Genomic DNA, 15,087 nt, shown 5'->3' with positions numbered 1-15,087 from the left:
GAAGATGGCTCACTTCATGACTCTCCCTGGCTTGCCATCTACCATGGAACTTGCTAAGTTATTCATCAGTCACATCTTTCGCCTACATGGCATGCCTAAACATATTGTTTCTGACAGAGGAGTTCAATTTACTGCAAAGTTCTGGAAAGCCTTGTGTAAGAAATTCGATATCACAATTGACTTCACCTCTGCGTATCATCCTCAGTCGAATGGCGAAACAGAGAGAATGAATAGAACTCTCAAACTGTTCCTCCATGCCTATGTCAGTTCACGACAGAATGACTGGGCTGAACTGTTGCCCTGGGCTGAATTTGCCATCAATTCACATCCAGCGTCATCTACTGGATCTATTCCTTTTGAAGTGGTCTACGGACGACAACCTTTACCACCTTTACCACTTCCACTTTCCGTGTCGTCCCCGGCAACTCAATCTACTGCCAAAGATATACAGCAGCTCTGGAGAAAGACTAAAGAGATGCTCCTAAAAGGAGGACAAAGAGCAAAGAAAGGCTATGACGCTCACCGTAGCAAGGCTCCTGAATTCCAGCCTGGAGATAAGGTTTGGCTTTCTACTAAACATCTGAGACTTAAGCTTCCATCTGCTTGATTTGCTCCAACACTTTGTTGGACCCTTTCCTATTCTCCGACGGTTGGACTCACTCCTATAGTCTGAATCTCCCTCCAGCAATGAAGATTCATAATGCATTCCATGTTTCGCTCCTGAAACCGCTTGTTGTTAGTGAGTTTTCCACCAAGACACCTGAACCTACCCCAGTTGATGTAGAAGAAGACATCGAATACAAGGTTGATGCCATCCTTGATGTAAGAAAGAGAGGCAGAGTTTGGGAATACTTCCTGTCATGGGAGGGATATGGACCAGAAGAAACTCTTGGGAACCATTGGCTAATATCATGGACAAAGAGATGCTTCGTCAATTTCATTGATCGCATCCTCAAAAACCAAGACCAGGTAGGGGGTCTGGAGGGGGCCCTTTGAAGGGGGGTACTGTTGCGTCCATCGGTCTCAGACAGCTTCAACCTCTGTGCCTCACCTTTTTTCCTTCTCTCTCCTCAAGCCTTGGGAAGATGGTTGTTGCCGCATCTTCATGCCTCTCTCTCCGGTGTCCGCAGATTGGCAATGGTGTTCGCCATGATTTTCCTGAGGGCCGCCTAGGGTGCGCGTGTGCATGCCACCCACGCCTATATCCATGTCATGGCAGGAACCTCAGGGGTGTCCCCTCCAAGTGATGTCATCACATCCTGGTATTTAGCCTGCCCTTCGTTTGCTAACAAACTGAGTTAGCAAGGACTCGGATTGCCTCCAGTCTAAGCTGCTCTGCCGCTTCCTAGCTGCAGCAGGAAGCTCTCTCTGCCCTTCAGGGTATTTCTTCAATAACCTGGGTACCCGCTCCTCAGGGGCTCTTCTGCTATTTCAGGTACCTATCTTGGGAAACCGGGTACTCGCTCCTCAAGGGCCTGCTCTCCCTAATCTGGTGCCTGCCACTGATCAACTTCTGCCTGCCAGGACTTCCAACTATACAGCTTCTGCTTCAGTGAGTACTAACCTTTTCAGTCTGTCTCACCTTCAGCTTCAGCACTCTGTGTCTACATCCGGGACCTGTCCGTGCTACACCATGCTGCCTAATCACCTACTCGAGTGTGAGACTGGTCTCCTCTGCTGAGGTCCCCTGGACTACTTCTGCTGGGTTACCTTCACTGCTGTCTGCCCCCCAGACAGTACCACCAAGCTGTACAATAAATACAACTTCTCTGTGTCTGCGTGTATAGAGTCTAGCTTAGTACCGCGGTTCCTCATGGGGCTCCTCCCCGTGGGAGTGGTCATCACTGCAGTACCCAAGAATCCACTCCAACACCTCATAACCATAACAGAGACCTTCACTGGTCTGATGGGAAACATCAGGAAAGAACTTAGACAGAACCCAATTCTTACCCTTCTAATCTGTGAAGGGACTTCCCTGGCAAGGCAAATCCATCACCTCATGCTGAGGACTAACTTCCAATGCTGGGAGCTCTTGCGGAAAAGTATGCACCAGCATGGAACTTGGTGTAGCCCCACTATGTGGTAAATGTTACGCTTGGGCAATGGTCCGGTGTCGTGAACACCACCCAAAAGGGTGGCTCCAGGTGGAGAGAGACAGGGATGGCTAGAAGGTCTCTGACAATGGCTGTGAATATGAGGAGCAGGGTACTGGCTGGGACAAGTCCAAGTCCAAGCTGGGTCAAGGCAGGCGGCAGGCAAACAGCGTCAAAGTTCAGACTGGGTCAGGGCAGGCAGCAGGCAAACAGTATCAGAGTCCAGGCTGGGTCAGGGCAGGCGGCAGGCAAGCAGAGTCAGAGTTCAGGCTGGGTCAAGGTACCTAGTGGCAAGGCAGAGAGCCCGAAGGTCACACACACATGGCAGGGCAGAGGGCCCGAAGGCCACACACACACGGCAGGGCAGGGGGCCCAAAGGCCACACACACACGGTAGGGCTGAGGGCCCGAAGGCCACACACACATGGCAGGGCAGAGGGCCTGAAGGCCACACACACACACACGGCAGGGCTGAGGGCCCGAAGGCCACACACACACACACACGGCAGGGCTGAGGGCCCGAAGGCCACACACACACACACGGCAGGGCTGAGGGCCCGAAGGCCACACACCCACACGGCAGGGCAGAGGCCTGAAGGCAGCACGCACAGTAAGGCAAGGCAAGGCAGGCAGAGCAGAAGGCCCGAAGGCCACACGCACAGCAAGGCAAGGCAGGGCAGAGCAGGGAGCCCAAGAGAGCTCGATGCCGAAGCACCGAGGGAACTGCCAGGCAGGGTTATAACGGGAAGTCCAGAACATAGAGAAAACAAGGAAGATGGACTGGGCCAGTCAGGAGAGCCTGCTCTTGAGGGACCCCTGGTGGTGAGGCGGTTGCACAGCAGCCATAGCCGTAACAGTAAAATTTCCTCCACCTTGGATAGAAGAGGTTTTAATCTTCCTTTTTGGACTTCAGGGCTTAAGGAGGTAAATAAATTCTTCACTCGCTCCAATAACTGCTCCTAATGGTTGTGAGACCCTCTGAGCTGGAGTTATAGGAAAGACATCCGCTTCAGAAACTCAGATGAGTTCATCCTCACTTAGGGCTGCCAATAAAGCTGAAGAGGAACAGAGCACTATGGCAGCATCCTCTGTTGCACTGTCAGTTGGCTCCAAGGACTCTGCACTGGTTTCATCAACAATTCTGGATGACTGCCACGTCACTAAATAGATGGCACTGGTACAGTCACCGCGGAACTCTTGGTTGTGTGCGTTAAAGCGCTCCACTGTGATCTGCTACGCTAAGCAGATGGTATGGATATCCGTGATGGACATCTGGTGCCTTAAACTGATTACCACAGATTTCTTGGTCTTCTATGTGCTCTTTGACATCTCTTCTGTATACATTAACTTTTTTTTTCTTTTTTAGAATTTAAAAGTTCTGCTTTCGGGGTGCTAGTGAGCAGAAATGACAATGGACACTCTCTACTAAAGATCTGTCTGTACCCCCAGTGATGAATAACATTTTACTGTGAAGAGAAACTGCGCAAAAATTAAGTCAATGAGTATCCAAGGAACCAAGAATCTGACAGAAAAAAAAAGGATACATTACTGATTATTATAGAGAAACAGGAAAGGCTGGTGGGGGGGGTGGAGCAGGATGAGTGCGAAGTAAACACAGCATTGAAAGTGACATAACCAGATGAGAAGGCCTGTGTACAGAATAAATGGATCTTGGTAGAAATTCATGCTATGAGGGACGACTTTAACACCTTCAGGAATTGAAAACCTCCATACCAAAGCAAATGGGACCATAAGAACATAAGAAATTGCCATGCTGAGTCAGACCAAGGGTCCATCAAGCTCTGTTTCCAAAGAGGCCAAACCAGGCCACAAGAACCTGGCAATTACCCAAACACCAAGAAGATCCCATGCTACTGATGCAATTAATAGCAGTGGCTATTCCCTAAGTAAACTTGATTAATAGCAGTTAATGGACTTCTCCAAGAACTTATCCAAACCTTTTTTGAACCCAGCTACACTAACTGCACTAACCACATCCTCTGGCAACAAATTTCAGAGCTTAATTGTGCATTGAGTGAAAAAGAATTTTCCATGATTAGTCTTAAATGTGCTACTTGCTAACTTCATGGAGTGCCCCCTAGTCCTTCTAGTATCCGAAAGTGTAAATAACCGATTCACATCTACTCGTTTAAGACCTCTCATGATCTTAAAGACCTCTATCATATCCCCCTCAGCAGTCTCTTCTCCAAGCTGAACAGCCCTAATCTCTTCAGCCTATCCTCATAGGGAAGCTGTTCCATCCCCTTTATCATTTCAGTTGCCCTTCTCTGTACCTTCTCCATCGCAACTATATCCTTTTTGAGATGTGGCGACCAGAATTGTACACAGTATTCAAGGTGCGGTCTCACCATGGGGCGATTCAGAGACATTATGACATTTTCCGTTTTATTAACCATTCCCTTCCTAATAATTCCTAACATTCTGTTTGCTTTTTTGACTGCTGCAGTACACTGAGCAGACGATTTTAAAGTATTATCCACTATGATGCCTAGATCTTTTTCCTGGGTGGTAGTTCCTAATATGGAACCTAACATCGTATAACTACAGCAAGGGTTATTTTTCCCTATGTGCAACACCTTGCACTTGTCCACATTAAATTTTATCTGCCATTTGGATGCCCAATTTTCCAGTCTTGCACGGTCCTCCTGTAATGTATCACAGTCTGCTTGTGATTTAACTACTCTGAATAATTTTGTATCATCCGCAAATTTGATAACCTCACTCGTATTCCTTTCCAGATCATTTATATATGTATTGAAAAGCACCGGTCCAATTACAGATCCCTGAGGCACTCCACTATTTACCCTTTTCCACTGAGAAAATTGACCATTTAATCCTACTCTCTGTTTCCTGTCTTTTAACCAGTTTGTAATCCACGAAAGGACATCGCCTCCTATCCCATGACTTTTTAGTTTTCTTAGAAGCCTCTCATGAGGGACTTTGTCAAATGCCTTCTGAAAATCCAAATACACTACATCTACCGGTTCACTTTTATCCACATGTTTATTAACCCCTTCAAATAAATGAAGCAGATTTGTTAGGCAAGACTTCCCTTGGGTAATCTATGTTGACTGTGTTCCATTAAATCATATCTTTCTATATGCTCTACGATTTTGATCTTGAGAATAGTTTCCACTATTTTTCCCAGCACTGAAGTCAGGCTCACTGGTCTATAGTTACCCAGATCACCCCTGGAGTCCTTTTTAAATATTGGGGTTACATGGGCCACTCTCCAGTCTTCAGGTACAATAGATGATTTTAATAATAGGTTACAAATTTTAACTAATAGATCAGAAATTTCATTTTTTAGTTCCTTCAGAACCCTAGGATGCATACCATCGGGTCCAGGTGATTTGCTACTCTTTAGTTTGTCAATCTGGCCTACTTCATCTTCCCGGTTCACAGTGATTTCGTTCAGTTCATCTGACTCATCACCCTTGAAAACCATCTCTGGAACTGATATCTCACCAACATCCTCATTAGTAAACACGGAAGCAAAGAATTCATTTAGTCTTTCTGTAATGGCCTTATCTTCCCTAAGAGAAACTTGGCACATTAAGCCTTAGAGTGGAGGAGGACAGTAACAGACCTTGAGGAGTGGGAAACCGGGGTGGCTAACTCACTTGCTGAATTGAGGAAGTAAGTGACAACTCTGCAGGAAAAAGTGGTAGATCTGGAAGGTAAGTCGCAAAAAAATACTATGAGAACACTGGTGATTGCTGAGGATCAAAGAAAGAAGTTTTGGCGCCAAATGAATCTGCTCTTGAGTTCTGAACGGACTGCATTCACAGATCCCCAGGAAAGCAGAAGAATGATGGCAAACCTCAGTCTCAGGGCTCCCTGTTATCGCCTCTGTTTAATCTTTTATTTGCCCTTTAGAGGATTTGATATGGGCATTAGGACTTATTGATTTTTGTATGCTAATGATCTGCAACTTGTGGTTCCTGCAAGGCATGATTCAGGTTCAATATGGGGGGAGGGGGGAGTTGATCATGGAATGGTTGTGAGTGAATGGTTTGTTACTGAATGCAGAGAAGACGGAAATTTTATTTGTGATTGGGGAATTTCTTTACCCTCTCGCTGGCCCTCAGATTTAATGATATTAAGATTGAGGGTATGAAGAAAGTGAGGAATTTAGGAGTATATTTGGATACTTCTTTTACTTTGGAATCTCACATTTTTTGGGTTGTTCAAAAATATTTTTTAAACTTCAATAAGTACAGAGACTTTGTCCTCTGATGAGTAATTTGGCTTTTCAGACAGCAGTCCACTCTTTGCTGGACTACTGTAATTGCTGGTTAGTGGGTTTACCATATAAATGTGTTCTACAATTGCTGCCACTGCAAAATATGGCTGTAAAGGTTATTTTTGGTTGTCTGAGGAGGCATAGTGCAACTCCATTATTGCATCACCTGCATTGGCTTCCCATTCGTGAAAGGTCAAAGTTTACAATGATGATGATGCTTTTTCATGCAATTAATGGTGTTGAAGCTGGTTATATGCAGTCATTGTTGAAGGGTTATATATTGAAGGGTTATTATCTTCTTAGATGTGTATTATAGTCATCACAGGCTGCTTTGCTTCAAGTTCTGACAAGTCAAGAAGTGCATTTGGAGAGTTTTCATAAGAGAGCTTTTTCTGTTGCAGCCCCTAAATTGTGGAATTCGGCAATTATAGAATTACTCTGTGTTCAGAAAAAGAGTAAAATCTTGGATATTTTTGGATAGATAATGGTTGGAGGTGAATAGGGCCATTATGTTTTATGAGCTGCATTAGCAGAGGGATGGTGAGAGGTTGGGTAGAATTTTTTAATGTTTTTTATTTTATTATTTTGATATAGGTTTTTATTTTATTATTTTTATTATTTTATTATTTTATTTTATTATTTTGATATAGGTTTTTTATTTTATTATTTTGATATACGTTTGATTATAATGTTGTACAGCACTATGGGCAGTTTTTGTATCTGAAATTGTGGTATATAAACAAAATTAAAGTTTCATTATTTTCAAGCTAAGGAATGGTTGTTGAGGAAGGCAAAAGAATTTGAGGTGCTGTGGTTTAAAAATAGCACGTGTTCATATTCCGGATTACAGTTACAAGACGCTGAGGAAACAAGCTGCAAATGCAGTGTTACATGAATTTAAGATTTGGTTTTGGCTTATTTATCCTTGAATAATAAGATATATGGGCCAGATATGGGCTCATGAGGCTGGGTGCACATGTGGGAACTCTCGCACATGCTTAGTAAATTCTTTACAGAGCTCTGTGTCCATATTGCTGCTATCAGATGACATCACCTGCACGTTATGACTAATTCATGACTGCTTGTCGACAGAGAATGTTCTTTGTGCCAGACTAAACACACACAGCCCAAATAATACTTCATACACCACCCAAGAACCCTATCGCAAATGGTGAACGTTGGAATCCCCGGGCCCGAGTTCCCACCATGACAGGTAATCCATAGTATCCCCAGTCCGCTCGAGTCCATCACACAGGCAGTACTCACATTAAAGTGCCAGAGGATGAGCAAGGCGATGACCATGGCAGTGGTGGTCCTTCCTTTACCACTGTGGCAACTGAACACAAAGGCTGCTTCGGAGTCTTCGGCTAGGACAGTCTTCATTGCTTCAAGCAGCTTATCAAACTCCTGAGCGACAGGGAGAAAACACAGCATAGAAACTATCTGTTCTCAGGAGCTCATTCTCACAGTTTAAGGGACTGGGATGAAAATGTCATTGGATTCCCTCTCCTCCCCAGCCTTTGTACCAAGGGGGTCATTTTGTAACTGCCCGCATTAATGCATTTATCCCACCAAAACTGCACCCACGCAATTAGAACTGCTAATGTGTGAGCAGAGTTTTTGCCCAGGAAAAGTGTATGGATACTTTTGAAAATGCAGAAGTATGCACGTAATAGCAAATTCCGCCCCAGGAACAACTCATCACTGTAAGTCAAAGCAATCACTCGCAGGCATTACGCAAGTTTTTACCAGTGTATCCGGTGGACAATTTTGTAAAATGCTGTTTGCATGTCTCATGGCGTACATTTGTTTGTACAGCTTGCTTTAATGTATTTTCACTGCGTGTACATCCTCCTCTCTCTCTTTAATTCGTGATCCGCTTAGAACACATGTTGCATTGAGAGGAAAATAAAAAACATTTTAAGTAAATAAAAAGTCCATTTCCATAGGTAAAGCACTGTTTAACTAGTGGAAATGTTTTTGAAGATTACCCTCCCTATAGCCCAGCAGAGAACTCCAAAAGAACAACTGAGAAGTTACTGTAGCTCTACCACAGAAGTGGTTCTCAGCTTGCAAACTCTCTCAAGCTTCCGTTTCCCCAGGGTCCAGAACTTCAGCAGGTGCACAGGGCAAGAGACAGACCCCTGGGAGTGCAACAGATACATGTATTGGCGGCTAGTGCAAGCATATATATATATGTGTGCTCTATCTCTTACACACTTGGAGGTCCATATTCAAAAGATTTATGGGTAAAGTCACCTCCCGCCCCCGCGCAAATCTGGCCCCCTTTGTCCAGGTAACTTTGTCTGCACAAAACGTTTGTGCAAAGCTACCCAGAGAAAAAGGAGGTGGAGCTGGAGGCATGGCCAGGGCAGGCTAACATATTTAGCTGGATAGCGCCATACTGAGTACTTTCCAGCTGAATTTGTACAGAGCTGGCCTAAAGTTATTCCATTAACTTTATTTGAATAACTTTACCCAGATATTCCGCCAAACACTTATCCAGATAGGCTCCACTGAATAGCCGGATAACGTTATCTGGATGACTTATGAACACGGGACCTCTCTGTGATTGTGCTGATAAGAGTGTTAAGTGTATGTGACGCACACCATCCTTGCTGTGCACGCGGGCATGCGAGCACACTTACCTGTTCCCTGGGTGCACAAAAGTCTGGGATGGGGATGCGCTGGTATACCAGCCCTTGACAGCTGCCCTTGTTCTGGTTGAAGATTTCCTGCATGGTCAGACAGGTCTTGAACATTTTCATCTGCTTCTCTTGTTCCAGGCAGACTTCTAGCCACTTCTGTGAGGCGAGGAGCTCCTTCTTCATAGAGGCCTCAAGTTTCTGAGTGTAACAGAGATGCATTAGTTTGCAGAAAGCCTTCATCTTGCAATGAACAGAATTTATTTTTTCTCTGTTAGGGCTTTATGTGTATTTGTTTCAAACGAATGTTTTTTTTCTAGCAAAAACGTTTTTATTTTCAGTTTATTCCATATGAAATAAACTGAAAATATTTACCCGAAAATATCAGAAAATTTCTGAATATTTTCAGTTCTATACTTTAAAAAATGTGGGGCTCCTCCCTGGGCCCGCCTGTTGCTGCTTGACTGGGGCCTACCTGGGCACCCCAACCCCATCCCAGGCCCTAGCAAACGAAGCAAACTGAAACCCCCACTCCGGCCGCCGAAATGAAAATAAAACAAACTGAAACATTTCCCCCCTGCACATCCCTAATATACAGTGATGTGGAAGCTGCCGTCTGCTTCCAACAGGCTTGCTAAACCGATTCCTAAAGCATTTCAACCAAATGTCATGGTCTGGAAACGAGCTTTGCCTCTAAGACTGTAGAGGTCCACCTATGGGCTGACACTAAACTCTTACAAAATAGGTTCTCAACTGGCCTCAGCTGGGCTACCTGCTGCCTGCCAGAAAAGGCCGTGCTTTAATCCTTTCTTTGTGCGTGCATCTCTTCATACCATCATACTACTAGTTTCCTTTCTATAAACTAAACTATTACAGCAGTTGGGCTCTTCCCACTGAAATTGATAGTGCAGCCTGTTGGAATTTGTTTTTTAATAATATTTGTTTCTTATGGTTTTCCTTTCTCAGAATGCTTGTGGCTTTGGTATGGGGCTATCGGAATGCCTCTTTTTATGTAACTTAATGTTTCTAGTGTTGGAATTGCTAGAGAAGCACTCAGGCTGAGAAAGATTGCAGTAAGCAAGAAGAGATAACTGCTATGCAAGAAGTGATGTCAAAGCACTTCCTGGGCCTGCCCGTCTGTTATACTCCAAATGGACCAATGTCCGTATGGAGCTAATAGGAAATAATTGGTAAGAAAATTCCTATTCTCAAGCAAGAATGCAACACTAAACCCTTTAAACAAATAGATTATTTAAGGAACAATCGGGGGAGTTAGCTCTGTTATAACATACACAGAGAAATCACTACTTACCTGATCATTTCCTTTTCTTTAATAAGGACAGGTAGATCCAAAACCAGTACGTTATGCACCTCTACCAGCAGATGGTGCTGGAGCAAAGCTGACATCACGGTATATGTACCCTTGCACTGACATCAGCCCTCCAGTATTCTCTGCAAAAGCCAACTGTGGACAAACTAACAAATCTTGATTATTAACAGATAACCATTCCAGCACTCAGCTAACAGGAAAACACTGAGCTTAGACTAGAAGTGTAATAACACTAGTCTAGGGACTGGAGTAACACCAGTAACCCCTGGAACATGCAGCCCCTCAGGAGGAAAATACCACAACCATCTGGCAGCCAAGGACAGGAAGGAGATCCACCTGTCCGTATTAAAGAAAAGGAAATTATCAGGTAAGTAGTAATTTCTCCTTTCTTAGCATATGGACAGGTGAATCCAAGACCAGTGGGATGTACCAAAGCTACTCCCGAACAGGGTGGGAGGCTGACCATGGTCCGATCAACACCACATGCGCAAATGTTGTGCCCTCCTGGGCCTGCACATCCAGGCGATAATACCTGGAAAAGGTGTGTAAAGAGGACCACATCACAGTTTGGCAAATGTTGATGGAAGACAACAATCTAACCTCTGCTCATGACACTGCTTGAGCCCTAGTGGAATGAGCCCTAACCTGACTAGGCAACAGCTGCTCAGCATTCACATAGCCGACTGTGACTACCTCCTTAATCCAGCGGGCTATCATAGCCCACATCGCTGGCTCACTCTGTTTACTCCCACCATACACAGCCAGTCCGTCTTCTTGAAAGGTTTAGAAACCTCCAAATACCTCAAGATACGCATCTTGACATCCAAGGGCTGTAACAGGCACAATTCCTTTGCATCTCTTTCCCTGTCCAGAGATGGCAGGGAAATTGACTGATTCAAGTGAAAATCTGAGACCACTTTTGACAGGAAGGAAGAGTACGCAGCTGTATCGCCCCCAGAGTCACCCATAAAAAATGGCTCTCAGTAAGACAAGGCCTGCAGTTTGGATACTCTACATGCAGAACAAATTGCCACAAGAAACATCTTTTCAAAGTCAGTAACCTCAAGGAAATGCTATGCAACAGTCGAAAAATGAGGCCCACCAAAAAAATCTAAAACTAGATTAAAACTTCAGAAAGGCACCAGTAACCGCAGGGAGGACGAAGATGCTTCACTCCTTTTAAGAAACGGACTAGTAATGTTCAAGTTTTACTCTTATAATCAATATATAAGAAATGAATATACAATATATGTACTACTTTGATTATGAAATGAACATACAATATATGTATACATTTTGCTTGGTATAATTGAGGAAATTAAAATAAAGAATTAAAAAAAAAAAAAAGAAACGGACTACATCTGGATGAGCCAACAAGGGCCCACCATTCACTTGACCTCGGAAACAGGCAAGGGCCACCACCACCTGTATCTTTAATGAATTAAAGGCCAACCCTTTACTCAATCTATCCTGCAAAAATTCCAAAATGAGCCGGATCTTAACCGAACAAGGAATGTAGGGAGATATCTCATGTTTTACCACTGAATCACCAAATATGAATCGTAATAGCCAAGAAACGTACAGGCCAGTGTACTGACAGGCACTGTCACAGCTCAGTGGAAAAAGAAGAACTTTTGCCCAGATGAACTTTAACACAGAGCTGAAGGATACCTTATCAGATCTGCCTGTTTGTATGTTCCTGTGTAGATAGGAGCAAAGCAGAGGGACAATACAACTTAAGCTCATAAGAAGGTATGCAATTGCTCTTTCACAGCTGGATCCCAGGGATACAGTCCTTCCAAGGCTCATCCCCCTTTAAAAATAGCTTCAAGGGTGCCCCGTTCAAGATCAATCAATTCGTGAATGGCCTTCATAATAGGGAAGAAACATGAGACTTTATGCAAAAAATCAAAATGGGATCTTACTTTGGCTCAGACATGGATTCAGCACCCGGTACTCCCAGCATCTTCAATGTCTGGGAAATCAGACCGGTAACTCATCTCTATGAAAGAAACACAACATACTTCTATAAGGCTCCTACCCAGAGGAATTTCCCATCCTCCAAGGAGTAAGGATTGGCTTCATCACCCGTGCCATATGGGTCCATATCGGGGAAACCGCAGAAGATGTAGGCATATTCCGACGCTAACCCACAGCACCAGGCACGTGGGGATTCACAACTTGCAATCCTGACCTGTTAAGATTGGCCAGGGTCGAGGACAGCACCTGAAGAAAAGACTTCAGTCCTTGAAAAGATTCTATCCAAGAAAAAGAAGAGGGATCTATGCCAAAACCAGGAGGCATCGGACCTGCACCTACTGAACTACCTTCCCCCACTTACGAACCAATTAGGGGGCCCCAATATCAGGCGACTCCTCTGGCAGCTCTTTTTCCATTCCTGCATCAGACTGGGAAGAATCAAGCTTAGTAAAATCAGACAAATGCAATTCTCCCTGAACCTCCAAACAGCGCCCATTAGTCTGTCAATATGCCCTAACAAGCGTCTGATAAGAGTACGCCTATGTCCATGCTGCAAAAACTAGATGCCCAAAATTTAGGTGGCCAAAAATTAGGTGCTCAACACTGTGCCTTGATAAGCGCACAAAACTGAGCTCCCACCAGGACACTTCAGATAGTGTGCGAAAAATAAGTGCATACGTGTGCATGCGCGCACAACTGATCGCCCATGTAGGCGACCCTATGCGCCCAACTAGGCACAAAATCCGGACGCACAACTGAAAGCACAGCACGAACCGACTCACCTGAGAAGGCAGCCTTATGCGCAGGAAAAACGCGTGAAAATGCCACCATGGCCTACTATGCAGTGAGCAAGCCAAACCGGAGAATGGGGTCTAGCCAAAAGGCTGCTTAACCCATCAAGCTGTCCACATCCCCTAAGCTCCCCCAGAGGCAGGAACGAACATTGGATCAACATGCCGAGCACGGAGACCATGGGGGGAGGAATCCCTACTTAACTCCCCTTCTACTCTTTTTTTTTTTTTTAATTAGTTTTTGCCTGAGCTCAGCCTGTCCTGGCTGAGTATAAGGTCGGTCTCTGGCTGTGGGGGGAGAGGGAAAGGACCTTCACCGCCATGCTTGGCTTCCTGCACCCACTTGCCTTTAAGTTGATTTTTTTTTTTTTTTTAATTACAGCTAAATTCACGCTGGCTGAGAAACCAGCTACTGGGCCAAGGCACTTATCTGAGGGAGGGATCCAAAGATATCACCTCAGGAACTCTCAACTGAGGGAGGGACCATAAGGTATCACCTCAGGAGAGCGGGGCGAATAAATCTCCTTCCTTTTTCTCCTTTTAAAATTTTTATTTTTTTAAGCAATCCCCAGTAGGGAGATGCATGTCCACTATTTGCTGGAGAATATTGGTGGGCTGATGTCAGCACAGGGTTTTATATATATATATATATATATATATATATATATATATACACACACACCATGATATCAGCTTTGCTCCATCCCCATCTACTGGAAGAGGTGCATAGCCCATTGGTTTTGGATCCACTTGTCAATATGCTAAGAAACACGTGTTGCTGTATCATTGACCAACTTAATAATGTTCAACCTTCTACATTTCCTCTATTCATTGCTCCAAGGGCTCCTAATTTTCTCTATCATCTGATGGAGTCGTGGTTATTGATTTTTCTATGCTGAACAATTTTCTTGTCCAGCTGGTTTTGTATTATTTGATATAAATAATAAAGAGGTCCATATTCAGACACAGTTTTGGATAGCAAAGTTAGCCAGATAAACTTATTCGGCTAATTTTAGAGGCATATTCAGTAGTGCAGTCACACTATTGATATAGCCAGCTACCTTAAATTTAGCTAGCTAACTTTAGCCAACTAACTTTAGGGGAGCTCTTTGGCCCGACCAGACTTAGCCTGCTATGATAACTGGTTAACTCTGAATATCGGAGTTAGCCAATTAACTTAGCCGGCTAACTCAATTCCTCCCAGTTCCACCCCCAGAACACCACTAGCCAGTTACGTGCCCAAATATTCATTCAGCTGGCAACTTTCTCAGTTATCCAGCTAAATGTTTCTGAATATGGACCTCCAAAAGTTAAAAAAAAAAAAAAAAAGGGCAACAACTCTCTGCGTAAGGCAAGTTACGAAAGGAAAAAGGAGAAAGAATGAGGAGTTAGCAGAAATATGTTTATAGAGGTTGACATTCAAAAATATTTAAAAAAACAAAACAGAGAGAGGACGAAATGCAAAATTATCAAGAGACTTAAGGAAGGCAGAAAGGGGGTTAGCAGAGTAGAAGCCCAAAACAGGGGATAAAAATTGCCCAATCAATGAGAGGAGGACATCGAACCTTCTGTAGATATGAGGCAGAGGTGAAAAACTAAAGATGGAATCGGTAAGATAAAGAGGGAAGGTAGAATTTGCAAAGAGAAGGCCTGACAAAAGGCAAATGCCTTAAATAAGTTCAGATGAAAACCCCAGGAAAAGCAGCTGCATTCCTGAACCTTTTTCCTTCAACCCAGCTCCCAAATCCCCAGTGCGTATGACAGATGAGCCAGCAATTGCTCTAAGCCAGGTCCTTACCTCTAGCTCTTCAACAGACGTCACAGGGACTCTGATCTGCTCTTCCAAGTTGTTAGGTTCCCGCGGGGCATAGACTTGTTCATTGGCCTCCAGCACCACCTCTTCACGCAGGTTCACCCATAGAATGTTGGTGTACCTCCGCTTGGCATCAGTCAGGTAGCCCAGGACGCAGCCAATGGCCTGT

At 44.3% G+C, this 15,087-nt stretch overlaps 1 protein-coding gene across 2 annotated transcripts in view; it reads right to left on the bottom strand.

The window, feature by feature from the left end:
• PALD1 (phosphatase domain containing paladin 1) overlaps window positions 1-15,087 on the bottom strand; it is a 453,903-nt gene that overhangs the window by 141,348 nt on the left and 297,468 nt on the right. For both annotated transcript variants that reach the window (XM_029609049.1, XM_029609050.1), the window contains exons 14-16: window positions 14,904-15,083; window positions 9,008-9,205; window positions 7,626-7,766 (exon numbers count right to left, since the gene is read on the bottom strand). In XM_029609049.1, coding sequence (XP_029464909.1) covers window positions 7,626-7,766; window positions 9,008-9,205; window positions 14,904-15,083 — 519 coding nt within the window. The remainder of the gene's footprint in view (window positions 1-7,625; window positions 7,767-9,007; window positions 9,206-14,903; window positions 15,084-15,087) is intronic.

Source organism: Rhinatrema bivittatum, chromosome 7 (genome assembly GCF_901001135.1).
Source record: "Rhinatrema bivittatum chromosome 7, aRhiBiv1.1, whole genome shotgun sequence".
NCBI classification, from domain to species: Eukaryota; Metazoa; Chordata; class Amphibia; order Gymnophiona; family Rhinatrematidae; genus Rhinatrema; species Rhinatrema bivittatum.
Note: the sequence above shows the minus strand (reverse complement) of the source record. Positions and strands in the feature narration are given on the sequence as shown.